This window comes from Patagioenas fasciata, chromosome 9 (genome assembly GCF_037038585.1).
Source record: "Patagioenas fasciata isolate bPatFas1 chromosome 9, bPatFas1.hap1, whole genome shotgun sequence".
NCBI classification, from domain to species: domain Eukaryota; kingdom Metazoa; phylum Chordata; class Aves; order Columbiformes; family Columbidae; genus Patagioenas; species Patagioenas fasciata.
Genome location: NC_092528.1, coordinates 5,911,295 through 5,937,621, shown reverse-complemented (window position 1 = coordinate 5,937,621; position 26,327 = coordinate 5,911,295). Strand labels below are relative to the sequence as shown.

The 26,327-nt window shown below is 54.6% G+C and overlaps 1 protein-coding gene across 4 annotated transcripts; it reads left to right on the top strand.

Annotated features, from left to right (window-relative positions):
- Nucleotides 1-941: 941 nt before the first annotated feature.
- IGF2BP2 (insulin like growth factor 2 mRNA binding protein 2) lies at nucleotides 942-26,183 on the top strand. 4 transcript variants are annotated; one of them, XM_065845160.2, is made up of 17 exons: nucleotides 942-1,272; nucleotides 1,797-1,857; nucleotides 10,200-10,248; nucleotides 10,548-10,599; nucleotides 10,864-10,927; nucleotides 13,127-13,399; nucleotides 17,095-17,229; nucleotides 17,831-17,953; nucleotides 18,229-18,364; nucleotides 19,383-19,511; nucleotides 20,800-20,820; nucleotides 22,463-22,531; nucleotides 22,674-22,790; nucleotides 23,279-23,353; nucleotides 23,523-23,654; nucleotides 23,833-23,946; nucleotides 24,699-26,183. In XM_065845160.2, exons 1-17 carry the CDS (start codon nucleotides 1,083-1,085, stop codon nucleotides 24,795-24,797), a joined length of 1,839 nt encoding a protein of 612 aa, XP_065701232.1. In that variant the 5' UTR covers nucleotides 942-1,082; the 3' UTR covers nucleotides 24,798-26,183. The 4 variants fall into 4 exon arrangements, with proteins under 4 accessions (XP_065701232.1, XP_071668466.1, XP_065701231.1 ...); XM_065845159.2 differs by having other exon boundaries at nucleotides 943-1,272; nucleotides 20,797-20,820; XM_065845161.2 differs by lacking the exon at nucleotides 20,800-20,820 and having other exon boundaries at nucleotides 944-1,272.
- The last annotated feature ends 144 nt before the right edge of the window (nucleotides 26,184-26,327 follow it).

Genomic DNA, 26,327 nt, shown 5'->3' with positions numbered 1-26,327 from the left:
CCCAGCTGGGGTGGCTTTGTGCACTCGTGCTTTCCAAAAGAGAGCGTTTCATGCAGGCGTTTAATTACTTACTGAGATTTTTGCCTTGGTGCCTCAGTTAGATGGTTTCCCTCTCCCTGAACGAACTCCTCAAGTGGTTCTGAGTGAGGACAGAGCGGGATCTGCCAGCGGGACACCGGAGACAGGCGGAATGTTGGAGATGGGGTGCGATGGGTGGAAGGGCAGAGGAGTTGGGGTGCGATGGGTGTAAGGACAGAGGACATGGGCTGCAAGGGCAGAGGTGTTGGGGTGCAAAGGCAGAGGAGTTGGGGTGTGATGGGTGTAAGGGCAGAGGTGTTGGGGTGCAATGGGTGCAAGGGGCAGAGGAGTTGGGGTGTGATGGGTGTAAGGGCAGAGCTGTTGGGGTGTAAGTGCAGATGAGTTGGGGTGCAATGGGTGTAAGGGCGGGGGTGTTGGGGTGCAATGGGTGCAGGGGCAGAGCTGTTGGGGTGCAATGGGTGCAGGGGCAGAAGTGTTGGGGTGCGATGGGTGGAAGGACAGAGGAGTTGAGGTGCGATGGGTGTAAGGGCAGAGGTGCTGGGGTGTGATGGGTGCAGGGGCAGAGCTGTTGGGGTGTGCAGCCAGAGCAGCCGCGGGCAGGGCCGGACCTCCCGAACCACCACGAGTAGCTGACCTGGGGCAACCGCGACCCTACACGGGGGCTCTACGGACCCCGGGCTCGGCACCCGCTCACCCCGGGGCCGAGGGGACCTTCCTCCGCACCCCGATGCGGGGACACCCCTGCCCGGCCCCCCCGCGGGGGTCTCCCGGCTCCACCTGCTGCCACCGCCCGACGGGGCGGCTCCGGGCCCGGCGCTCCCGTCCCGGCGGCGGGCGGGTGGGGGCGGTGGCGGGGCCGGGCTGGGCTCCGCTCGGCTCCGCCCGCTGCCCGCCGCCGTTGCGAGGCTCCTGCGGGGCTGGAGGTTGGGGCAGGGCGGGTGGCGCAGAGCCGGGACCCTCCCGGCCACCGCGGCTCTACCGGCGGTACAGAAACCCGGGGCTGGCGGGTGGAGCGGAGCGGGGCGGGGGGGGGTTTGCTCCCCATGAAGCGCCGGAGGATGAACAAGCTGTACATCGGGAACCTCAGCCCCGCCGCCACCGCCGAGGACCTCAAGCAGCTTTTCGGGGAGAGGAAGCTGCCCCTGGCCGGCCAGGTCCTGCTCAAGTCCGGCTATGCCTTCGTGGATTACCCGGACCAGAACTGGGCCATCCGCGCCATCGAGACCCTCTCGGGTGAGCCCGGCGCCGCAGCCCCCCCACCCCCCACCCCCGGCATCCCCCCCAAACCCCCCTTCGCTCCACCGGGGCTCCCCCATCCCTCCGACCCCCCTCCCAGGGCATCCCCACCGCTCCCCCCCCGGCCCGGCTCCTTCCCGCGGCCGCCCCAGCTCTTCTCAACCTTCGGGGTATTTTTCGCTGATTTTTTTCTTCGATTTTATTAAGAGGCGAGCGGACGCCGAGCCCCCCGACCCGTTACCCCCCCAGCACCCGCTCCCCTTCGGGAACCATTTTACGAGGTGCCCAAGCCCAACTCCCCGGGGGTGCGGAGCAAAGGGCGGCCGAAGGGGGGGCTGGGGGCCGGCGGCGGCGCAGGCAGCACCGGGCAGGGCGGCTACGGGCAGGCCGGGGCGGCGGGGGGGGGCCGGCCGGGCAGGGGGGCGCTTGTTTTTGGCCGGGGTCGGGGGGTGGTGTCGATGGGATGAACCGGGGGGGGGGCTGCCCCGGGGTGATGCTGAGCTCCCCCGCTGTCTCCGCAGGGAAAGTGGAGCTGCACGGCAAAGTGATGGAGGTGGATTATTCCGTGCCCAAAAAGCTCAGGTAAACCCCTTCGCCATCACCCCACAACCCCCCCTTCCCCAACGCGGGGAGAAGGGGTGAAGCTCTGGGAGTTTGGGGGGGGGAGAAGCGAGAGCCCCGTTGGGTTTTACTTTCGCTCCGGAAAGCGGAGGCGGGGGATGGAGCTCCCGCTCCCACGAGGCTCCCACGGGGGTCCCGGCCGCGGGTGGCAGCGTCAGGTCCCCCTGTGTCCCCTTCGTGTCCCCCCCCGCCCAGTGCGGGGCAGGCGGGCGGGCGCTCCCCTCCGTGCGGGGGCAAAAACACCCGCTTGATTTTTGCGGATAAAATGTCAAAACCCACCCTTTTCCCCTCATTTCCCCCCCTCTTTCGCGTCGGGGAGAGCCGGGGTTCACATTGCCCAGCAGCCGCGCCGTCGGAAGGTGTTGTTTTTAATAAGTAATTCAGCAATTTGCCTTTTCCCAAACGCCTCTTTCCCCCCCAAAAAACCTCGATGCGTTTATATATTGCGTCGAAGCGCGCCCTCTGATTTCAGTCAGGTGGAGGGGAGCGCCGAGGCCGGACGATTAAACCCGCGTTTAACACAGAAAATAAACCCCGGGACCGCGTTGCGTAGCTGCCTCATCACAAGATACTCTTATTGCTTCCCCCCCCCGACATGTGTCGGGATAAAAGATCCGCGCGCCGGAAAAAATCCATCGCGTAGTCCCACCCGGATAATTTGCCGTGCGGAGGTTTGGCCCCCGATTGACGCTCCAGTATTAATTTTGAAATGATAAAGCAGGGGGGGAAAACGCTGTTGTGTAATTGAGGCTCGGTGGGGGAACGGCTCGTGTCCAGCATCACGTGTGCCGGAGCGGGATTTCTTCTTCGGCGGGGATCACACGCTTTCTTACCTTAAAACAATCCCCGAAAACACGCCAAAATAAACCCCGGTTTTACTAGTGCTAAGCTAAATCTCAGCAGCAGCCTTAGGTCGGTTTGCTGATGACTTTTTAAGAGTGATGGAGCCAGAAATGGGGAGTTTGGGAAGATACTATAGACCCAGGACTCGACCATTATCATGTCCGAAGGGGATGTAAACAAGGAATTCATGTTCACCTAAATTCCCCGTTGGGCTCGGCCGCTGCTGCTTTTCCTTCCGAGTTTTAAACATTTAAACAAGCCAGAAATAAATGCTGATTTATTTTGCATCGCTCTGGTTTCGGCTGGCTCCGAGTTCTCTATTCCAGCTCGGCTCCCCAGGTTATTGAGATCTAATTTAAGCCGATATCTTTTAGTCACAGCTAAAGAAAATAAATATTGCTTTATATTAATATATCTAGTTGAAGAGGGGTGTCTTTGCCTCGGTAGATTATAGATCTTATTTTTACAACGCGATTTTTGGTCGGGAACAGAGCCTCACGTGGTCGTGTTTTAGTTCCCCCCACCCCCTTTAAATTAGTAGAAAATGCGATTTTTGTCGTTGCGCTCGCGTCCCTGAGATTTCAGGGGGGCTCGATCGTGTAAAACCCAACCTGGTTATCTAACGAAGCTTGTGTTTTAATTGGGTTTGGGCAATTGAGCCCCTCTTGGCTCCTGTCTCCAGCGTTTCTGCGTCGCGGGGATGGGACCCAAGAGGCACCGACGCCCGACGCGTCCCCTTCTTCACCTGGGACGCTTGGTTTTCCTCCCCAAACCCCCCGTTTAGATGGATTTTACCGCCGTATTTATACACATATAAACACGGTTTGCATGGAAAAGGGCTGGAAAAGCCGGGATTTCCTCGAGGTGCCGCGGGGCCGTTTGTGCGACGGCAGGAATGAAGCACCAGGACACCCGCACGAGTTAAACGTCAGCCCTTCTGCTGCCATGCAAACGCTTTGCGCTCCTATAGGAAACATCTAACAGCGTCTCAATTGTTTGCTGTGTTTTTTCCCTTGTATATTCTCTATTGTGTCTGAGGGAATTAAAAAAATACCATTTTATTCCCTTAATCAACGTTTTAAAATTTTAAATTGATTTTTTAGCTATATTTCTAAGCTTAAAGTTCCGAAGTTTGGGGGATGCTTTCAGCGCATTCCGTGCGCTCACTTCTATAACTTCTTCAGCTGGAATTGCTTTAATTTTGGCAAGATATCCCGCAGCAATGCCGATATTTTGGGGTTCGTTGGGTATCCGGGGGGATGAGGGAACCATCAACATCTTGCCCATGGCTTTGAAGACAAGTCGGACGCCTCCAAAATCTTCAAAAATCCTGTTAACGGGAAAGAAAAGACATTAAAAAGAGAGAAAAATTAGGGGTGGTTGTGCAATCTGGAAATTAACACCCAACCGCCCCAATACTGATTTTCTACAAGGATGGGATGAAAACGGTGAATTTAATAAGTTGCAGGGATGGAGCGAAGCCCCATTTAATGACATTTTTGGGGGTTCCTCATTGCGAAGGTGCCTTTGAATTTCTGCTTCTGATGGAATATTCGGGTGATGAGGAATCACTGGGGGTGATTTTCCTCTTAATTCATACAGAATTATCCTTAAATAACTTCCCTCCCTTGAGCATCAGTTCGCTTCTCATTCCTGCGCAGTTTGGCTGCGTTTATTTATGTCTCTTTTCTTCCCCACCCCCTTGTTTTTAAACCCAAAACGCCCATGACGCGAAGGCTCGGAATAAAAGTCCGAGCCCTTTTTGTCTCCCCATCTTTCCTTTCCTCCTTAATTAACTCGTCATCTGCTTAATTAGGGGAGAGGGAACCCTCGTGCAAACCGGTTGCTTTGCCAGGAAAAGCCACCAGCACCTATTTGCGTGTGTGCGTCTATAAATACACACGAGGAGCAAGAAAACAACGCTCCCATGGATCCCCGGTTCAAATAGCTCTTAATTTTAATAACATCTCTAATTAAAAATCAAGTAAAATTAGGGAAACCTAAAGAGCAAGAAGAGATTTTCTCCAGGGAGGGTTTGCTTTGCTTCACCAATAGAATTAAACGTGGGTTATTCTTATATACGCTGGGTTTAAACATCGATTGCGGAGTGCGAAAGGTGGGGCTGCTCGGGTTTTAACCACATATATTTCATATCGTTTTGCATGGATATAAATTAATAACGCAGCTTCGTTTAAAATGCAGCGTGTTGCAAAAAGTTGGGCCCGATCTGCAACCCAGCAACGTCGTGCCCGTCTTTTTGAAACACCCCGTGTTTAGTATCTTCTATGTATATGTAAAGAAAAGCCATTATATAGGGAGATACTATATGTAAAAGACGCTTTGTATGTTGCACTGTTTCTGTATAAAAGGTATTTTTAAATATATACTTTGTATATATATATATATATATACGCAATTTTACATATATGTTTTTATATCTATATATAAAATACTTTAAAAAATATATATATATATTTTTAAAAGATATATCTGACTTTGCCGGGGTGATGCTGGTCACATCAGGCATGGGGTGACTTCCTCCTGCTGCCCATGGGGTGTGTGACACATTTCCCGTAGGTCTCCTAAGCCTCTGTTCCTATACGTTCCTACATGTTCCCTATGGAACTGGCCAGGAAACCCATGCCCTCGCCCGCTTGGTTTTACCCCGTTTTCGGGTGCGGATGAGCTGGGGTTGGTGCCGTTTGGGTAGTTTTGGTTTGATTTTGCCGCTTTTTGGCTCAGCTCTTGTCACCTGCTGGGGTGGCACTGGGCTGCACAGGGTGAGCAGGATGCTGGGGTATGACCGAGGCCATTAATTACCCGTTCATTTTGGCATTTAATGTTTTCCCCCACTCTATTCCCTGTCTCTATTTCCCCTCTCTATTCCTCCCCCATTTATTCCCCCCACATTTATTTTCTCCCACGCTTATTTCCCCTCTCTATTCCTCCCTCATTTATTTTATTATTATTATTATTATTATTATTATGATGTTTATTTTATTATTCCATTATTCTGTTCCTCCCCCCACATTTATTTCCTGCCCCATTTATTCCCCCCCCCGTTTATTTCCCCCCTGTTCATCCCCCCTGTTCATCCCCCTGTTCATCCCCCCTGTTCATCCCCCCCATTTACCCCCCCCATTTACCCCCCCCCATTTATCCCCCCCCATTTATCCCCCCCATTCATTCTCCCCCCATTCATTCTCCCCCCATTCATTCTCCCCCCATTCATTCTCCCCCCATTTATTTCTCCCCCCATTCATTCCCCCCCCATTCATTTCGCCCCCCATTTATTCCCCCCCAATTTATTCTCCTCTATTTTGTTCCCCCCTCTATATTTTCCCCCCCTCTTCCTTCCCCCTCTTTTATTTATTTCCTTCCCCTTCCCCCCCCTTTAATCCAGCCAAGCCGCGACAGATGGGCCGGTATTTCCCATTCATCCCCATTGTTAATACCCCCCCAGCTCATGGGGACGGCTCCATCACGTGCCGCCCCCCCAACCGCCTCGTCCGCCCCAGAGAACACGCCGGAGCTTTAACGCCAACGGGCTTTAATTCCTTAAGAGCGGCCGTGTCCCCCCCGCCCCGGGCTGGGGGGGCAGCTGGGGCGGCCGTGACGCTCTTGGCAACTGGTGGAAACTGGGGCAGCTCTGTAGTGCTTATCCCAGCGCGGCGCTGGCGGAGCTCTGGGCTGGGTTGGGTTGGGCGAGGGCAAAACTTGTCAAGGATGACCCCAACAGACCAAGAAAAAACCCACCCTATATTATATATATACATAATAATATATAATGATCAAGAGAAGCAAACTCAACCCGCTTAGAGCAACGTGTCCGGCTCCTCGGGCATCAAACTCCTGGGCCTGAAACATTCAGGTGGGACCAAACTTAGGCCCCGCCTGGTGACGGGCAGCGTTTTTGGTCCATGTTTCCTTGCCTGGGACAAATAGTTCATGAAGCAGGCAGGGCCCTGGCGGTTGGTTTGCAGTGGTTGGTTTTCGGCACGTTTCCCCTCTGTTTTTCCTCCGAGTTCTCTTGAAAACTGATTTTTATTGAAAGGCGGAGCAGCCGCACAGCTTTGTCTCATCTTTATTCTCCTTCCTCTGTGTCCTTGGATTCGGGGGGGGTTGACCCGTTATTTCCCAGGGAGTGGTGGCCACAAACCCTGGGCTGCTGGAGAGATGTGCCAAAAAACACCCCGATCCACCCGAATAAACTGCCGTTTTTAAGACACTTCCTTTTTTATTGCTTGATTTCAGCAAGCACAGATACCCAAAACGCAGCAGATGGTGCTCTTGTTCGTGGACATCAGCCGGCGATGGTGGCGGGCACGGGTGGCTGTGGGTTTTGTGTCCCCTTTCGTTGCAGGGTTGCAAAGTCTAGCTTGTGATTTTGGTCTAACAAACGCATGAAATACAGCACAGCTCCATCATGGGTTGCTTAATGAACCAGCTTGCAGCATCGCTCACCTAGAGACCCGGCTCCTGCATCCCACACGTGATGCCGACCAGTGTGTGGTACCCAAGCCCAGCTCTGGGATGGAGGAGATGTCCCCTCCTTGAGCAGGATCCATTTTGGGTTGAATTTAGCAGGTGAACCTGTGTAAAAGTGATTTATTTAACACTTGAAGCTGATTCTCGGTTGCCACCGGGCATTTTATCGTGTGCAGGGCATGGGGGTGGCTGATGGGGAAGAGGAGGGTGATGCGTGAGATGAAGCTCTGAGAGTTATCTGAGGGCAGCTTGTTACAGTGGGGCTAGCAGCACCATGTAATTAAGTATTTTTCCGCAAACTTAATGCCTGTAGTTACTGGTTGATATGATTTTTTATTATTATTATTGTTATTTTAATTCCTACCAGCCTGCTTCAAAACAGGTTGGGTGAAACGTGGCCGCTGCCTTCACCACGGGGCCGTGCGATTGGGGTTGTTGTGTGCGTGCCGAAATCGCTCCCCTGTGTCCCAGGTTTTTGGAGGAATGAGGAAAATGTAAATAAAGGGGTTTTGTGCCCCAGAGCTCTCCTGGGAGTGGTGTTGGAGGAGGCTTTGTGTTCTGCTGCCCTGACCGTGCGTGGTCCCTGTCCTGGCCATGGGAACGGCACATCCATCACTGGTCATTGATGACCACACGTGGTCCAGCGCCACGTCAAGCAGGTTGGGAATTACAAGAGCAGTTAAAAAAATACACGCAGTAGGAAGAATACCCTCATGCTAGAGCCACAGAGATGATGGAGTGGAGCATCACCCATGTGAGGAAAGGCTGAGGGAGCTGGGGCTCTGGAGCTGGAGAAGAGGAGACTGACGGGGGGACTCATTCCTGGGGATCAATATGGAAAGGGGCAGTGTCAGGAGGATGGAGCCAGGCTCTTCTGGGTGACAACCAGTGACAGGACAAGGGGCAGTGGGTGCAAACTGGAACACAGGAGGTTCCACTTAAATTTGAGAATAAACTTGTTTGGGGTGAGGGTGTCAGAGCCTGGCCCAGGCTGCCCAGGGAGGTTGTGGAGTCTCCTTCTCTGCAGACATTCAAACCCGCCTGGACACCTTCCTGTGGAACCTCAGCTGGGTGTTCCTGCTCCATGGGGGATTGCCCTGGATGAGCTTTCCAGGGCCCTCCCAACCCCTGACGTCCTGTGATTCTGTGATATGAAGTGCTGAGTGGTGTTAAGGAGCTGCTGGGAGACCTGCTGGGTGGTGGGGGTGAAGCCTTGAGCACAACTGGGATCTTTTTAGATGTTCTGTATCAGCTCAGATGGATGTTGGAAGAGGGAATGTGCTGTAGTGTTCTGTTGAGAGTTAGAGCTACATGGTACCTTAGAATCACAGAATCAGTTTGGTTGGAAAAGCCCCTGAAGATCATCGAGTCCAACCATAACCCACCCCTGGCACTGCCCGATGTCCTGAGAACCTCATGTCCGTCTGTCCAACCCTCCAGGGATGGTGACTCCAGCACTGCCCTGGGCAGCCTGTTCCAATGCCCCACAGCCCTTTGGGGAAGAAATTGTTCCCCACATCCAACCTCAACCTCCTCTGCCCGCCCTGAAGTCCCTGGTGGCAGGTGGGGACAGGAGGAGGCCCTGGCCCATGGAGGAGAGGGCTTTGGTAGCACTGCAGTTGAGCACTGTTCTCTCCGGCTCTGACTTCTCCAATTTTTTGCAGTGACCGATTATTTTAGAATCACTGGATGTCCTGCATTGGATCTGGCAGGGGTTGGCCTGGGGAAGTGACTGTCAAAGCCACACAGGGAGGCAAGCACAGGGTTTGTTGTCCATTGCTGGTGGCACCATCCCTGTGTGAGCAGCACCATGAGGTACAACGCTCCTCGGTGGTTTCAGCCGCTTTGCCTGACCACAGTCCTCACGGGACGAGCTGTGGATTTTGGATCGTCCTTGCACATCTCAAGAGACGTCCTTTCCCTGACGTTCCTTTCTCACTTGGAGCTTGTGTTTTATCTGCTGTGTGTGGGGCGAATGCCCCAGGTTGTCGCACATGTTTTTCAGCATCTTTATAGTTGTGTTGCACCCCTAATTCACGTTTCACAAGGCAGCTGGTGGCCCATCACAAGATTCTGGTTGTCCCGTGCTATTAAATGACAAGAGTGTCACCGCCGTAGGGGCAGAAGGATCGTGTCTGGAGGACACCAGCCTCCAGCTGCTTTGGCTCTGCACAGGTCAGCCTTTCTTCTGGTTCTCACTGACCAATGTGTCCTCCTTGTCCTCTGTATTTGGCCCCAAACTACTTGAGAAACTCTTGTTTTTCTGCCAAAATTCTTTGGTAGGGACCTCATGGAGCAACGGAGCAGCGAACGCAGGGACCAGCCTCGCCACTTGGGCCGAGCTTTGAAGGTCTCATTTCTCATTTTCCAGCTGTTGAAGACAGCTGGTGGGACGGGGGTGCTGGGCGTTGATGGTTTGCAGGCGAGCAGAGCTCCTCCCGCAGGATTTGGCCCAAAGCCCCTGGGTGTTGCTGGTGGCACGTCCCCACGCAGTGGTCAGGCTGGTGGTACCAGCCAGTCCTCCTTGAGCTCATCCTAAGGAAGGGTGAAGCTTCATAAAACCGGCTTCCAGCTGTTGATCGGCTCCTAAAACCTGGCACTGTGTGTGAGGTGGCTCGGGCAGAAAACTTGTCCCTAAGGTTGGGAGAGGTGGTCCTGCTCTGTGCTGGTAGGAGCATTGGAGCTGGACCAGGTGAGGACGAGGGACACTGCTTTGATTGGAGCTCATGGACCACAAGCAGCATCATAAAAGCTGATCTGGGTGGATGAGTTCGTGGCTTGGCTGGATCCTCTGTGGACTTGGGTGTCTGAGAACTCCGCTGCCCAAGTGGGTCTTGTGGCCAGGCTGGGCAAATGTTTGCTGACCATTACCTCTTGGGAAGCCTTTGTGCGTCCCTGCTCCAAGGTTGGGGGTTCAATCATGTGTGGTTGGGGGTGCCTGGAGACCCTAACCCAGGGCTTTGTCGTTGCAGGAGCAGGAAGATCCAGATCCGCAACATCCCCCCCCACCTGCAGTGGGAGGTAAGAAGGGGACAATCCTCAAATTCATCTCTTCCTGCATCAGCCGTGCCAAGCAGCACGGAGCATGTGGGCTGCTCATGGGCCACCCTTGACCTTCCCAGTAATCCCAGTAGGGAGGTAGAGCGTGAACTGGGCTCCATGTCCTGCTGTGGGGCAGCTTGGAGCAGTGGGGGGTCACTGGGACAATGAGGTGGAGCCATTTAAGCAGATGAGGGATGCTGGATTTTTGGAGGGCATGGGGGTGAAGCCGGCTCTGTCCCTACGTGCCTCACCTGCCCCTTTTGTTGCTTTTCCCCCAGGTGCTTGATGGCCTCTTAGCTCAGTATGGGACGGTCGAGAATGTAGAGCAAGGTAAGATGCTCCAGCGTGGTCCTCATCTCTGCAAAAGCTCCAGCGTTGCTCCCCAGCTCTGACCATGGCAGATAAAACCCGGTGGGGTGAAACCTGGCTTTCCCAGTCACCGGTACTGGGATAAAATGGTCTTCCCTGCAGACACAATGAGTCAGGCATTACCCTCCCACGGTCCCCACCTGCATCCCCACTCCAGGGCTTACTGGGAGCGATGGTGACGCCTCTTCCCCTGCTGTAACACTCCTTCTCTTACTTTTCCCCCAGTCAACACAGACACAGAAACAGCCGTTGTCAACGTAACGTATGCGACTAAAGAAGAAGCAAAAGTGTAAGTGGGTTTTTCTTTCGTTTCGTCCGTATTTTCACACCTCCCAAACTTTTCCTGAGGAACCCCAGATATCTTCCAGGCTTCTTGTCTCCTCTCTAAGGCTCCTCAGGTTGTTTCTCAGCTCAAGCGCCGTAAGGACTGTCTGTGTATCTTCTGAAGGTACAGCAGGCAGGTGTTGGTTTTATCTTGAGCTGTGTCTTCTGCTAGCAGTCTTCTCATTGTCCCACTGCTGGGCCTTCTCCTCTCATATAAAAGACCTGGACCAGCTTGGGGCCCTCAGCCCTGTGGTTGTCCCCTCTTCCTCGGTGCCTTCTCCTCCTGTCCCCAAGGGGTGCCAGATGCATCATCTTGCAGTTCCCTTTTGGACGTTGTCCTTGGTCTTGTGCGGAGTCACAGTGGCCTTGTCCCCAAGGAGCAAAGTGCTCCACAAAGCTGAGGGTCAGGTCAAAGGTGCGGTTTGTAGAGTCTTAGAATCATTTTGGTTGGAAAAGACTCTCAAGATCATCGAGTCCAACCATAACCTAAATCTGGCACTAAACTGTGTCCCCAGTTCATCAAGGAGTTGTCTTCCCAAGCTGGAAGTCCAGACATAAACTAGGAATGTGCTGGATTAATCACCGGTTTGACCACCCAGCCCCAGCTGCTGAGGAGGTGGAATGTGGTGAGAGAGGTGGGAGAGATAGTGAAGAATTATGGCAATGATGGGAGGTGTCAGTGCCCCCTGCCATGCGGGGAAAATTCAAGTTAGAGACCAAAATATTCAGAGGTTGTCACCTCCTGCTTCTGGAGCCCAGAGAAACTGGGTGATCCACTTCTAAAAACCTTTCAGAAAGTTCTGCCATGGCCAGAGGGCCCTTGGGTGGGTGAATAACCTGTTAGAGGAGGGGAGAGGGAGCCAAGGGTCCATGGCTGGTTTCTGCAGGGGAGGGAGCGCAGCAGAGGGTAAATCACCATGTGTGGTGCAGAGGAGTCATGAAGAGATGCCACCCATCAAGAAAAGCTTTAAAGGATGGAAGAACCCAATGAGGCTGCAGTAGGGTTGTGTGAAGACACACTTAAAGGTTTATCATGGCCAGCAGAGTTTAAAAAAATACAAATGAGAGGTTATTTCAGAAATGCAGGGATTGTTTCAAGCAAAACACTTTGTTACAGGCCAGTAGAGACTTTAGCCTTGTGCTGGAGGCCAGCCCTGATTTGAGTACGAGTAAGTAGTGAGTACATCTTGTACTTAGTGGCCAAGATATGCCCCAGAGCCCCGTCCAGGCAGACCCTGTGCAGGAACGAGCAGTGGATGGTCAGATGGTTCCCAAGTGCAGATGTTACCACGTTGGGAGCAGCTTCATGTTGTGTCGCTTCGTGTCCCACCGCAGGGCACTGCAGTGCGGGAACGTGGTTGTGATGGAGAAGCTGGTTTGTGTTGATGTTCAGTTGAGGGAAGGGAACGGAGCTGGTGAGGGGCTGGAGCACAGGTGTGATGGGAGCAGCTGAGGGACCTGGGGGTTCAGCTGGAGAACAGGAGCTGAGGGGAGACCTTCTGATCTCTGAACTGCCTGAAAGGAGCTTGGAGCCAGGGGGGTCGGGCTCTGCTCCCCAGGAACAAGCGCCAGGAGCAGAGGAAACGGCCTCAAGTTGCGCCAGGGGAGGTTGAGGTTGGATGTGGGGAACAATTTCTTCCCCAAAGGGCTGTGGGGCATTGGAACAGGCTGCCCAGGGCAGTGCTGGAGTCACCATCCCTGGAGGGTTGGGCAGACGGACATGAGGTTCTCAGGACATGGGGCAGTGCCAGGGTTAGGGGAAGGGTTGGACTTGATGATCTTGAGGGTCTTTTCCAACCAAAATGATTCTGCTACCCCTCACCCCCTGAGGGACCTGCTGGCAGCTTCAGGGTAGAGTTATGGGTCAGTCAATAACTTACAGCTTAAGGATTTCTCCATGGTGTGGTTGGCAGCGCCATAGAGATCAGAAGCTCAGGTGGGTCCAAAGAGCCTGTAGACAAACTTGGAGACCAAAACCCCATGAAGTGTAAACATGCCATTGGGCTTGGGAAGTCCTTGAGTTCCCATTCCCCAAGGCTGAGGAGATACAGTGGTGGGAAATGGTGGTGGTTCTTCTGCTCCTTCCACCACATCACAAGTGCAAAGGGCTGAACCCATCCCTGCAAACCCCCTCACCACCTCCCCGCCTGTCCCTCCCTTGCAGAGCAATTGAGAAGCTGAGCGGCCACCAGTTTGAGAACTATTCCTTCAAGATTTCCTACATCCCGGACGAAGAGGTGAGCTCCCCTCCGCCCCCCCAGCGCTCCCGCCGCGGGGGCCACTCCTCCAGGGAGCGGGGCTCTTCCCCGGGGGGCTCCTCGCAGCCCAAACAGCTCGAGTTCCCACTGCGGATGCTGGTGCCCACGCAGTTTGTTGGTGCGATCATAGGAAAGGAGGGCTTGACCATAAAGAACCTTACTAAGCAAACCCAGTCCAAGTAAGTACCTCGAATGGTTTTGTTTCCTTCCGTAGGGTGCTGGAGGTCCCTGCCATGGGTCCTCTGTAAATTGGGGTTTTTCAGTTTGTTCTTGGGGTGCAACCTCTACGGGACGCTGGTAGAACCCATGTCCTAAAGCGTTACCATTTGTCGGGGGAGTGGGTGCAGCAGGAGGGGGATGCATGGTCAAAAAAGGCCAGGAATGGGTTTCTTGAAGCCAAATCACAAGAATGGCTGGGGTTGAGGCTTCAGGGAGAAGTGGCAAGTTTGGGGATGAAGTGCTGAAAAAGGGGATCCCCCAGTGCAGTGACCGGTGTCGTTTGGTCTTTGCTCTTGGGATATGCTCATCCTCTTGGGATTTGCTCATCCCGCCGTGCCCCATATGGGCTGGAGCTGTTGTAGGGGGAGTGGGGACACTGGAGAGATCTTCCTTGAGAAGGATGAGGTTTTTTTGTAACCATTTGAAGCACTTTTTCTTTTTTTTGCAATCTTAACCTTTTTTTTTAAAGACAAAAATAAAAGGGGGGGAACACCTACTTGGCAAATTGTCCGCGTTTCTCATGTTGATGTTCATGTTGGTTTCACCTCTGATGTTCCGCATGGTTTTCCCGCATGCTTTGTTTCTGCCCAGACGTGTTTGAGTTTAACCCAAAGCTGTCTTCTCCCGTGCTCATCGTCCCGAACCTGCTGACCCTGCAGGATGTAGGACTCCTGTACCACACCATCTCCCAGGGGCCTCCCAGTTCTCAGAGAAGCTTTTAGAGACAAATGATTTGGGACTAGCCCACCCGCTTGAGCAGGAGGTAGGGAGCCGAACCCCAGCGTTGGCTTTGCAGAGGAGGTTTGGATGGGAAGGGGGCAGATACATAGGGAGAGGAGCTTCTCAAGCCCACCTAGAGTGCAGCCACCATGGTCCTGGTTGGCCGCAAGCCCTTCTTCTCCAGGTGAGTCCCCTGGCGTGATGAGCAGTGGGTGTAGCCATGTCCTTGCCACCCAAGGTTGCCCTCTCCAAGCCCTGAGCCTGATGAGGAAGGTGGGAGTCACCAGCTGGTGGTTTCTCTTGACCACAAGGCCAAACGCTGCTGCCTGGGGCAGTTTGTGTCATTGAGCTGTCCCTTCTCATGGGTTGGCTCCCTGTGGATGTCCTGAAGACTTGGTGTCGCAGAGGAAGGCCGTGCTCCATGCTCTCGCCTCTCCTGACCTACCTGAGGAGGCCACGTGCCATGGCGGGCCACCACCTCCACTCCAGCCTTGGGCAAGGGGATCTCCTGCGGTCAACAGGAGTCTGTTGGCTTCAGTTTGGGGTGTCAGTCCCCAGCTGTGTCCCTGCTCAGGCCACCCTCACCCACCGCTGTGATGAACTTGGGGATGAGGGTGCTGGTGACATCCAGTTGTCTGGCCCCTGCTCCTACCCAGAGTGACGCTGGGTTCTGGATTGCTCTGGTCATGTAGGACTTGACCCCATCTCCACACACAGTGATGCCTCTGAGTTCCAGGGGACAAAACTGTCCCCAGATTGGGCCATCATCATTTTTGGCTGAGGAGGAGCCCATACCAAGAGCCCACCCCACCAGAGTACCTTACGCAGTGGTTGCAGCCCTTGGAGCTGGCTGAGGAGAAGAGCATGGCCACCAAGCAGCCGTGGGGCCGGGGTAACCCTACATGCACACCTTGACGGGCCTGTCCCTCATGGCCACCACTCTCTGAAGCGTTCCCAACCCCCCACAAGGTGTCTTGGAGGGGTGAGGGTTGAGGGTCCATCTCTCCATTCTCCCATTTGAATGGAGCTGTGCAGCAGCAGCACTGGGACATGCTGGGAGATCCAGAACCCTTCTCCACCCTCCAGCTCCGCGGGGTGGGACATGCCTGACCACAGTGGCCCCATCTTCTCTCTGCTGGTTGCCTGCACATCCAGGTTTGGGATGCGTTGGAGCTCAGCCAGAAGCCTGGCCTGTGTCCCTCTCCTGGGCTTCTCCAAGGTTTCTGTCACTTTGGTGTGTTTGTTCAGTCTGTCTGTGGCTCTTGGACCTTCTTCGGTATGAAGGCTCAGCTGCATGTCCCATCTCCACCAGCCTCAGTTGCTCCTGGATTCAAGAATCTGCCCAGTTCTTGGCTGTGGGGTTTGTTGGAGCAGCCACAGGTTCCTCATTGCATCGTCAACCCGGTGTGACTTTGTGGCACCACTCTGGAGCACATGGGCTTGTCATCACCTCTCGTGGCACATCGTGGTGCGCTTGCCTTGTCCCCAAGGTGACAGTGGGTGTCCCTGCGCCTACTGGGTGCTGCCTGTGAAGGAACAGCTCATCCATGTCAACCCGGTGGAGCTCCACAGCCAGCAGCGCCTCAGAGGGAGTCACACAGCTCATGACTGAGTCACTGTGGACTGGAGATGTGACCAAAGGGCAGGGAGAGCTCAACCGTACCGGTGTCCCCATAGGCCAAGCAGGACTTGTCTCCTGCTTGAGCAGCTCTGACTGAAGCTGGAGGAAATCTGGAGAGGTGGAGCCTGCAGAAGAGATCCAACTCTGTTCTTTCTTCAGTGCTCAGATGACACCAACGTTTGGAAGCTGGTGGGGTTGGCTCTTCCCTCAGCTCATGGAAGGGTCACCCAGCTGCTCCCCTTCTAGCCGTAGATGAAGTGTCCGTGTTCCTGTGTGCTGGTTCATGAGCTCCTGGAAGGGCTGACCTGTGCAAACCCATCGTGACCCTGCAGCACCCAAATCTGGCGCTGGTTGGGGGTGACTCCCACCACAACCCTTGGCCTCGCATGCGCAGCAGCACCTATGAGCGACCCTGGTCAGGATGGGGACCTCTTCTGACAACAGAGACATGGACGGAGGGCACTGTGTTGGAGCTGGTGGCTGAGCAGCCACCTTCTCAGAAGATGTGGGCCAGCCTGGCTGCAGCGATGACAGGGACACCGAGGTGGTGGCCGACGGCGGGATGGCCGCATGGCATCATCACGTGGAGAAGACAGGAAGGTTGTTGAGCCGTGTTCTTCACACCATGTGGTTGACGTGCAGGAGTCTCCTACCCTGCTGTCCTCTCTCCTCTCTCCCAGGGCCGTTGGCGGGTCCGGGTGAGCGGTGAGGAGCGTGATGGAGGCAGGTGCCTCCTCCCCGCTGTGAGGAGCGGAGGAACACGGGCCCAGGGAGAGCTTTCTGGTTTCCTGTGGAAGGGTGTGAGTACAAACACTCTTGTTGACGTGTCCCTCCGGGTCGTGACAAACCGCTGCCCACGGGTAAGTTGTCTCTGTCCCCAATGACACGCTGGTGGCTGGACGGCTTCGGGTGTTGTGCACCGAGAGGTTGAGGTTGGAAGGGACCTTGGGAGATCTTTAATCCCATTTCCTGCTCCAAGTGTGTCATAGATGATAGACCAGGTTGCTCAGGGCTTTGTCCAGTTGAGGGTTCTGCCCCCTCTTGATGCAGCGTTTGACGTTGATTGACATCCCTCAGCTCCAGGGAGACCTCAGGAACGTAGCTCAAATCTAAACCAACCAAAGCAAAACGCTACCTGGGCTTGCATGAGACCAGGTGATTGTAGACGAGACCCACGTTCAAGCCAAAGCTTCAGCAGATGTTGGAATGGGCTTTTCAGTGAAGAGCAAGCTCAGCTCCTGAACTGTCAAAGACCTTTGTGTGATACCAGACGCATCTCAGCGGGGCTCCTCTCTGCTGGTTGTTTCTCCGTAGGGTTGACATCCATCGGAAGGAGAATGCTGGCGCCGCCGAGAAGCCCATCACCATCCACGCCACGCCGGAGGGCTGCTCCGAGGCGTGTCGCATGATCCTTGACATCATGCAAAAGGAGGCGGATGAAACGAAATCGTGAGTCCCCCTGACCCAGCAAAATGGGCAGTTTGGGTGGAAGGGAGGGAAATTCGGTACAGAAAAAGCCACCTTCTTTTTGTTGTTGGCCATTGGAACGTGCTGCCCAGGGCAGTGCTGGAGTCACCATCCCTGGAGGGTTGGACAGATGGACATGAGGTTCTCAGGACATGGGGCAGTGCCAGGGGTAGGGGAACGGTTGGACTCAACGGTCTTGAGGGACTTTTCCAACCAAAATGATTCTGTTACCCCTCACCCCCTGAGGGACCTGCTGGCAGCTTCAGGGTAGAGTCATGGGTCAGTCAATAAGTTACAACTTAAGGATTTCTCCATGGTGTGGTTGACAGTGCTGTAGAGACCAGAAGCTCAGGTGAGTCCAAAGAACCTGTAGACAAACTTGGAGACCAAAAACCCATGAAGTATAACCATGCCATTGGGCTTGGGAAGTCCTGGAGTTCCCATTCCCCAAGGCTGAGGAGATACAGTGGTGGGAAATGGTGGTGGTTCTTCTGCTCCTTCCACCACATCACTAGTACCCGTTGCTGGAAATTGGTCTCCTGGCCAGATTGACCTTTAGATTTTATTTTTCAATCTGTTTTAGAGCAGAAGAGATTCCCTTGAAAATCCTAGCACACAACAGTCTGGTGGGGAGGCTGATCGGCAAGGAGGGCCGCAACCTCAAGAAGATCGAGCAGGACACGGGCACCAAGATCACCATCTCCCCGTAAGTCCTGGTGAATGCCAAACCATCCCCTCCATCCAGCAGGGTACAGGCAGCACGGGAGCCAGAAATCAGAGCAGTTATGTCCTCCCATCACGTTCTCCATCCCGGTTGCGTGTTCTTTGTCCCAGGTGGACGTTCCTCATCCCAGGTGGATGGTTGAACAGGGAGAGAATGTGTGGTACCAGACTGTCTCGGGGGGGAATCCTCATCTTTGAATTGAGTTTTCCTTTTATTTTTGGCTTGAAAACCACATTTCTGGATTTCTCGGGGGTTAGTTTGCAGGATTTAACCATTTATAACCCTGAGCGGACCATCACAGTGAAGGGCAGCACGGAGGCCTGCTCCAAAGCCCAAGTGGAGATCATGAAGAAGTTGCGAGAGGCCTACGAGAACGACGTGGTGGCCGTCAACGTAAGCTCCTGCCCTCCCCCTGGGATGTCCCTTTGTCAGGGTAGCCAGAAGAAAACTGGGGGGGGTGGAATCGATCTGATAGAGCAAGGGTTGACCATCACCCGTTGTGCCAAAATCATGTGGTGAGAATCACAGAATCCCAGAATGTCAGGGACTGGAAGGGCCCTGGAAAGCTCATCCAGTGCAATCCCCCATGGAGCAGGAACACCCAGCTGAGGTTCCACAGGAAGGTGTCCAGGCGGGTTTGAATGTCTGCACAGAAGGAGACTCCACAGCCTCCCTGGGCAGCCTGGGCCAGGCTCTGACACCCTCACCAGGAACAAGTTTCTTCTCATATTTCAGTGGAACCTCCTGTGTTCCAGTTTGCACCCATTGCCCCTTGTCCTGTCACTGGTTGTCACTGAGAAGAGCCTGGCTCCATCCTCCTGACACTGCCCCTTTCCATATTGATCCCCAGGAATGAGTCCCCCCTCAGTCTCCTCTTCTCCAGCTCCAGAGCCCCAGCTCCCTCAGCCTTTCCTCACACGGCAGATGCTCCACTCCCTTCAGCATCTTGGTGGCTGCGCTGGACTCTCTCCAGCAGTTCCCTGTCCTTCTGGAGCTGAGGGGCCACAACTGGACACAATATTCCAGGTGTGGTCTCCCCAGGGCAGAGCAGAGGGGCAGGAGAACTTCTCTGACCTACTGACCACCCCCTTCTAACCCACCCCAGGTACCATTGGCCTTCCTGGCCACAAGGGCCCAGTGCTGGCTCATGGTCACCCTGCTGTCCCCAGGACCCCCAGGTCCCTTTCCCCTACACTGCTCTCTAATAGGTCATTCCCCAACTTACACTGGAACCTGGGGTTATTCCTGCCCAGATTCCAGACTCTACACTTGCCCTTGTTCTATTTCATTAAATTTCTCCCCGCCCAGCTCTCCAGCCTGTCCAGGTCTCTGGATGGCAGCACAGCTTCCAGTGTCAGCCGCTCCTCCCAGAGAACCCCAAAAACGTTTCTCCATGTCTTTACTTTCCCAGCAACAAGCCAACCTGATCCCGGGTCTGAACCTCAACGCCTTGGGCATCTTCTCAACAGGGCTGTCAATGCTGCCGTCCACCCCGGGGGCTCGAGGAGCCACGGCGGCCGCCCCCTATCACCCATTTGCAGTAAGTGCAAGAGCTTTTGGGGCACGGGGGACCTGTTTTTAGGGGCAGAGTGGTTGTGAGACTCTCCGTCTTTTGGGTTTGAGTGGACACTGGAGCTAGAGGAGCAATCTCATGGGGAGCCTAGACTTGGAGCTCTGACTCTTGGCCATTTGGAGATGCTCCTGGCAGCAGCGATGCTGAGAAAACAGTGAATGAAGGTGGCTTGTCCCTCCTTGGATTTAGCTCCCCGGGCAGATGAGCTGCAGTCCGAGGTTGTACTGAGAGTGGTGTCACCCATGTTTAAGGACTGGCCGTGTCCCAAGGGTGCTGCTCCCTGAAGGTGGCTGGGGACAATGATTCCAGCATGGAAAAACCATGTTGATGGTCTTCAGTCTTGACCAAAGGGGTTGTGGTGGTGCAGACTGTTGTGCCCTGCAGGTCCAGTCCCAGTGGCCACCTGGACCTACCAGCATCACTGCGGGGTGTGCAGAATGTAGTGTGACAGGGGACAAGCAGCACGTCCTGTGCCACCACCGCTGTTGGCTTTGATACCTGCCCTGGCACCCTGAGGGTTGGACCTGTGGGAGCTGAGCTCCACTTGAGCTCATGGGCGAGGGTTTTCCTGCTGCAGCTGTAGGGATGCAGGGCAGAGCGGCTCTGGGGAGGGGTCTCAAACTGCGGGGGTTGCACACAGGTCTGGTGTCAGGAAAACGTGCGTCCAGAAGTGCTGATGGAGAATCACAGAATCATTTTGGCTGAAAAAGACCCTTAAGATTGAGTGCAACCATTCCCCCACCCCTGGCACTGCCCCATGTCCTGAGAACCTCATGTCCGTCTGTCCAACCCTCCAGGGATGGTGACTCCAGCACGGCCCTGGGCAGCCTGTTCCAATGCCCCACAGCCCTTTGGGGAAGAAATTGTTCCCCACATCCAACCTCAACCTCCCCTGGTGCAACTTGAGGCCGTTTCCTCTGCTCCTGGTGCTTGTTCCTGGGGAGCAGAGCCCGACCCCCCTGGCTCCAAGCTCCTTTCAGGCAGTTCAGAGATCAGAAGGTCTCCCCTCAGCTCCTGTTCTCCAGCTGAACCCCCCAGGTCCCTCAGCCGCTCCCATCACACTTGTGCTCCAGCCCCTCACCAGCTCTTTTCCCCTGAAGAAGAGAAGGTCCATCCCCGGCCCACGGAGCACCCGTAGGATGGCTGGGCTCTGGGGTCTCTGTTGATCTCTAGACTTTTCTGCTGAGACGCTTTGGCTGCACAGGCGCGCGGGTTCATTCACTTGTGCTCTTTTCTTTCCTGCCGACGCCAGCAGCAGAGCGGTCGGAGGAGGACGGTGAGTGCCGGGCTGGCGGTGCGGAGGGGAGGAGGAGTGTGGTGTGTTTGGTGGCACCCAGAGGACCAGTCTGTCTGTCTGTCTGTCCGCTGCCAGCCCGCGCAGGGAGGATGCTCTGCCTGTGTGGCTGTGTTTGGGAAATGTCTGCTTGAGTGTTTTGGTGCGTTGAGACGAGCGGGTGAGGGCTCCTGAAAGGCAGCGTTTAGAGTCATAGAATCATTTTGGTTGAAAAAGCCCCTGAAGATCGAGTCCAACCGTTCTCCCACCCCTGGCACTGCCCCATGTCCTGAGAACCTCATGTCCGTCTGTCCAACCCTCCAGGGATGGTGACTCCAGCACTGCCCTGGGCAGCCTGTTCCAATGCCCCACAGCCCTTTGGGGAAGAAATTGTTCCCCACATCCAACCTCAACCTCCCCTGGTGCAACCTGAGGCCGTTTCCTCTCATCCTTGGTCTGGGCTCCTTCACCCCAAACCTTTGCGTGGCCTTTTCCAAGCCACCCTGGTGAGGCCAAGAGGCACCATCACCTCTGCTGTTGGTTTTTATAGTGAAATGAACTGGCAAAAAAAATCTTAATAGGAAACCAGCTTTGACTTTGTGGCAGTTCGTTCCCCCTGAGTACTTTGTGTTTCCCATCTCATAAGGGTCGTTTCTGGCTGTGTCCTCAGCAGGGCCTGGGGCCAAGTGGCTGCAGCTTCAACTCTGGAGTTCTGAAGAACTGAGGATGGAGGATGAGGAAGGAGCCTCTTGGTGAAGGGTGGGAACTAGGAAGGTGTTGTGCCCATCCTGGCTGACCAGGAGAGGACATTTTGGTGTAGGAGACATGGAGCAACCCAGGGCCGGATATTGAGCGAGGAGGAGCACCAAACCTCAGTGCAGCGGGTTTAGGTGGAGCTGGGTCTTCTCTCCCCCAGTAACTGTGGTTTGGAGATGGCATCTGGTTATACTTGCCCAAATCTAGAGTTGTATCTGCTGCCAGGAGAAAGGGCTGATGTGTTTGAGACAGGGAAGAGTTGAAGGGGAGTTGGGTTAGGTTGAGTCTAGTTGAGGTGGGTTGGCTTGGGTTGAGTTGTCTTGGGTTGAGTTTCGTTGAGGTGGGTTGGTTTGGGTTGAGCTGGATTGGGTTGAGTTGGCTTGGGTTGAGTTGAGTTGGTTTGAGCTGGATTGGGTTGAGTTGGGTTGGGGTGCTGCCACACACCCTTTGCTTTTGGGCACGGAGAGCCCCATGGCTTCCTCCCTGTCCCCATCCCAGCTCTTGGGACAACATCTCCTTCAGCCTTAAAACTGGAGAAGGGAAATGATGATGAAAATCGGAGCCAAACCAGATGTTTTGCTCAGTTCTCACCAAACCTCCGCTGGGGCCCGATGGTGTTGACAGGTTTTGGTTTTCCAGGATTGCAGCTGCTCCCCAAGGCCGTAGCGGCCGGTTTTCTGTACAAACTCTGGCAGGACATGGGGCTGGAGGGGACTGGGAGCTCCCAGCCTGTTGTGCACCCTGGAGTGCATCTCTGCTCTCAAGGGCAGTTCCAAGGCCTGAGGGCTTGTCCCCATGTCCCTGCCAGGCTCATGGAGGTGGCACCTGTCTCTCTGTCAGGCTGGCATGTTGGGGACATCACTGACCATTGTCTTCTGTCCCACCACAGAGCTCCTCGGCGTATCTCTCGGGTCTGTATGGAGCCACCCCAGCCGGTGCCTTCCCCCATCAGCACCCTGTAAGTGCTGGGCACCCCCATGGGACCTGGACATGGGGCTGGGGGGGCAACCACTGCCTTGGGGTGCTGGTGGGGGGACAGTCACCTCCCCCCGGGTCTGGCTGGTCCCCTGACCAGTCTCGCTGTCCTTGTCCCCTCGCAGCCGCCGGAGCAGGAGGTCGTGAACTTGTTCATCCCGACACAGGCGGTGGGGGCCATCATCGGGAAAAAGGGGCAGCACATCAAGCAGCTGGCGCGGTTCGCCGGGGCCTCCATCAAGGTGAGATGGGCCTGGGCTTCATGCCTCAGTTTCCCCTTCCTGTGGATCAGGTCCTGGGCTCTGTGCCTGAATTTCCCCTTCCTACAGGACTGGTCCTGGTCCGTGCCTCAGTTTCCCCATCCTACAGGACAGGTCCTGGTCCATGCCTCAGTTTCCCCATCCTACAGGACAGGTCCTAGGTCCATGCCTCAGTTTTCCCATCCTACAGGAGAGGTCCTGGTCCATGCCTCAGTTTCCCCATCCTACAGGACAGGTCCTGGTCCGTGCCTCAGTTTCCCCATCCTACAGGACAGGTCCTGGTTCATGCCTCAGTTTCCCCTTCCTGTGGGGCTTCTATACCTCAGTTTCCTAAATTAGTAGGAACTCATCACTGATTCCTGCATCCCCCCAGTTTATCACTCTTGCCAGGGGGGTCTGTCCCACATGGGGGGTGTCAGGTCTCACCCAAGCGGGGCCACTCTCACTCTCCTTGTCCCCGTTCCCCACAGATCGCCCCGGCAGAGGGTCCCGATGCCAGCGAGCGGATGGTCATCATCACGGGGCCGCCCGAGGCGCAGTTCAAGGTGCAGTTTGGAGAGGGGGGGACATCCCTTGGGTCACTGCCAGCCTGGATTTGGCTCCATTTGGGTGCCGGGGCGCAGCTTTTTGCTTGATGTGGTGGTTTTGCTGCTGCCAGACATCGGCACATCGGCACCCCCCCCCAGTTTTACTTCCCTCCCGTCTCCTCCCCAGGCCCAGGGGCGAATATTTGGGAAACTGAAAGAGGAAAACTTCTTTAACCCGAAAGAAGAAGTGAAGCTTGAAGCTCACATCAAGGTGCCTTCCTTCGCCGCCGGCCGCGTCATCGGCAAAGGTGGCAAGACGGTAGGTGGGGGGCGCGGGGATGGTCCCCTAGGGGTGTCCCCCCTGCCCAGGGGTGCTTGGTGATGGCAGCACCATCCTGTCCCAGCCCCGTGACCGACACAGGGTGGCTCAGAGCCGGCGGTGTCACCATTTTTTGGCTTTTCTGGACCAAAACGCGGGACTCCGTCATTTGCTGCAGGTGAATGAGCTGCAAAACTTAACGAGCGCGGAAGTGATTGTGCCGCGAGACCAAACCCCGGACGAGAACGAGGAGGTCGTCGTTAAAATCATTGGGCATTTCTTTGCCAGTCAGGTGAGGTTTGGCTGCGGCTTTTCCAGTGTTCCCCGCCAGTTTCATCCCCAAAAAACCCCAAACATCCTCCTGCTCTATCATCAAATCATTGTGGTTGGAAAAGCCCCTCAAGATCATCAAGTCCAACCATTCCCCCAGCCCTGGCACCGCCCCATGTCCTGAGAACCTCATGTCCGTCTGTCCAACCCTCCAGGGATGGTGACTCCAGCACTGCCCTGGGCAGCCTGTTCCAATGCCCCACAGCCCTTTGGGGAAGAAATTGTTCCCCACATCCAACCTCAGCCTCCCCTGGCGCAACCTGAGGCCATTTCCTCTCATCCTATCACTTTATTTCTATTTTGATGGCTCCTGTGCACCCAGGACTCACTAAAGGTGTTCTGGCAGCTCTCCCCAGCTCTGCCGGCACTAAAATTAAAGATTGGCTTGATTTTAGCTAAAATATTTGCCTCGGACACTGTGCATGGTGGCACCCAGGGTGTGAATCGGCTCATCCCCAGCATCAGTACCAGTGTGGAGCTCCCGCATCCCCCTTGGGTACCACAACCATGAGCAGGGACATCTTCACCAGCTCAGGTTGCTCAGAGCCCCATCCAGCCTGGCCTGGGATGTCTCCAGGGATGGTTCAGCCACCACCTCTCTATGCAACCTCTCCTTGTCCTGTAATTAAAACCTCGGAGTGCCAAGATGCTCCATGGTGGCTTTGGCGGGTGTAACAACTCCTGCCCCCCCAACTCTTTGCTTTTCTTCCCCAGACTGCACAGCGCAAGATCAGGGAAATCGTCCAGCAGGTGAAGCAGCAGGAGCAGAAACACGCTCAGGGAGCCCCGGCCGCGCAGCAGCACAGCAAGTGAGGCTCCAGCGCCGCCCCACGAATGTAACCCCAGCGCCGGACAGGGGAGCAAACCAAAGACCCCCCAAAAACCCACCCCCCCCGCAGCCGGGGCTGCACAACCGAAGGGTGTGGGGAGGGCTCTGAGCATCCCCAGCGCCTCCCGGCATCTCCCTTTAGTTGGACTAACATAGGCAGAGACAGACAGAGAGACGACTTTTAATGCCCTAAAATGCACCCGTTCCATCCAGGTACGGCCGGAGGAGCTCACCCGGCACTGGGGGGGCTGTGGCGCTCGGCCCTTTTTAGAATTAATATATCGGTAACGGAACTAACGCCAATTTTTAAGTTTTGTAAGAATGATTATTTTTTAAACTGTTTTTTTTAATTGCGAAGGGGTCAGGGCGGAGGGGGACGTTTGTTTTTAGCGCAAGCCGGCTTTTCTAGAGTTTTACGAAAAGGAGCTAGTCCATTGGTTCTCTAATGCACAGTAGAGCTGAGATGTAGGATTGCCAGCAAGGGGGAAAAATATATATATGTATATATATATATATTAAATGAGTGTTAAAAAGTGATTTCTTCAGGGCTTTGAGAAGAGCAGTGCCTGTATGAGCCAACAGAAGGGATACCGGCTCCAAAACCAGAGGGATTTCTCTTTCACACACCCTTTCCTCTTGGCTTCAGAGTCCAAAACTGGGGTTCGCATCCACCTGTCTGTCCGTCCCCCCGTTACCGTCCCTCGGAAAGGATGGGAAGGGAATCTGGGGGGAAAAAAAAATCCCTTTTGCAGGGAGAGGAGGAGGAAACTGGGGGAAAAACCCAACCCAACAGATTGACAAGATGAGCAAAATGTTTTGAAAATGAAAACCCGAGCACAGCAAACCCCACGCGACACACACGAACTACCTCAGGTTTTCGTACCTCAGCACCTTGCGCTTGTGTTTCCCTTTTAGAGATTTTTTTGTATGCCTTGTAAAACTCATAGTTGGAGCAATTTTTTTATTTTTTTAATAAAAAAGAAAAGAAAATAAAAGAAAATGAGTCGGAAAAAAAAACCAAACAGGATCTTGACCAAGTGAGCTGCGATGGGGGAGAAGGAGAAGGAGAGCATCCCCGCGTCCCGGAGCGCTGCCGTAGTCTCCTCCTGCTATAGCTGAGAGCCAGTGGCCATTCCTGCCGAGAAAGCTTGAGAAATGTTTAAAAAGAAAATAAAAATCGTAAAATAAAAATAATTAAAAAAAAAAAGAAAGGTAGAACGGTTAAAAGGAACGAAGGCAAGCGGGTCCTGTGTCGGGGTGAGGTGCCGGTGCTGGACCTGGGGGCTGTGACACTGATTTAAGTGTGATGAACCCACCTGATGGCAACAAAAAGAAAGGGAAAAAAAGAGAAATATATCCAGCTAACAAGAGCTTGCGATCTGTTGCTTTCTTTGAGTGTCTCGTGTTGGTGATGGTGCCCCCTCTGCCGCCCTCCACTGGGAAAAAGGGGGTGGATGGGGAGGGTATTTTTTGTGGGGGGGTGAAACCAGGGGGTTGCAGCTCATCACTGTTAG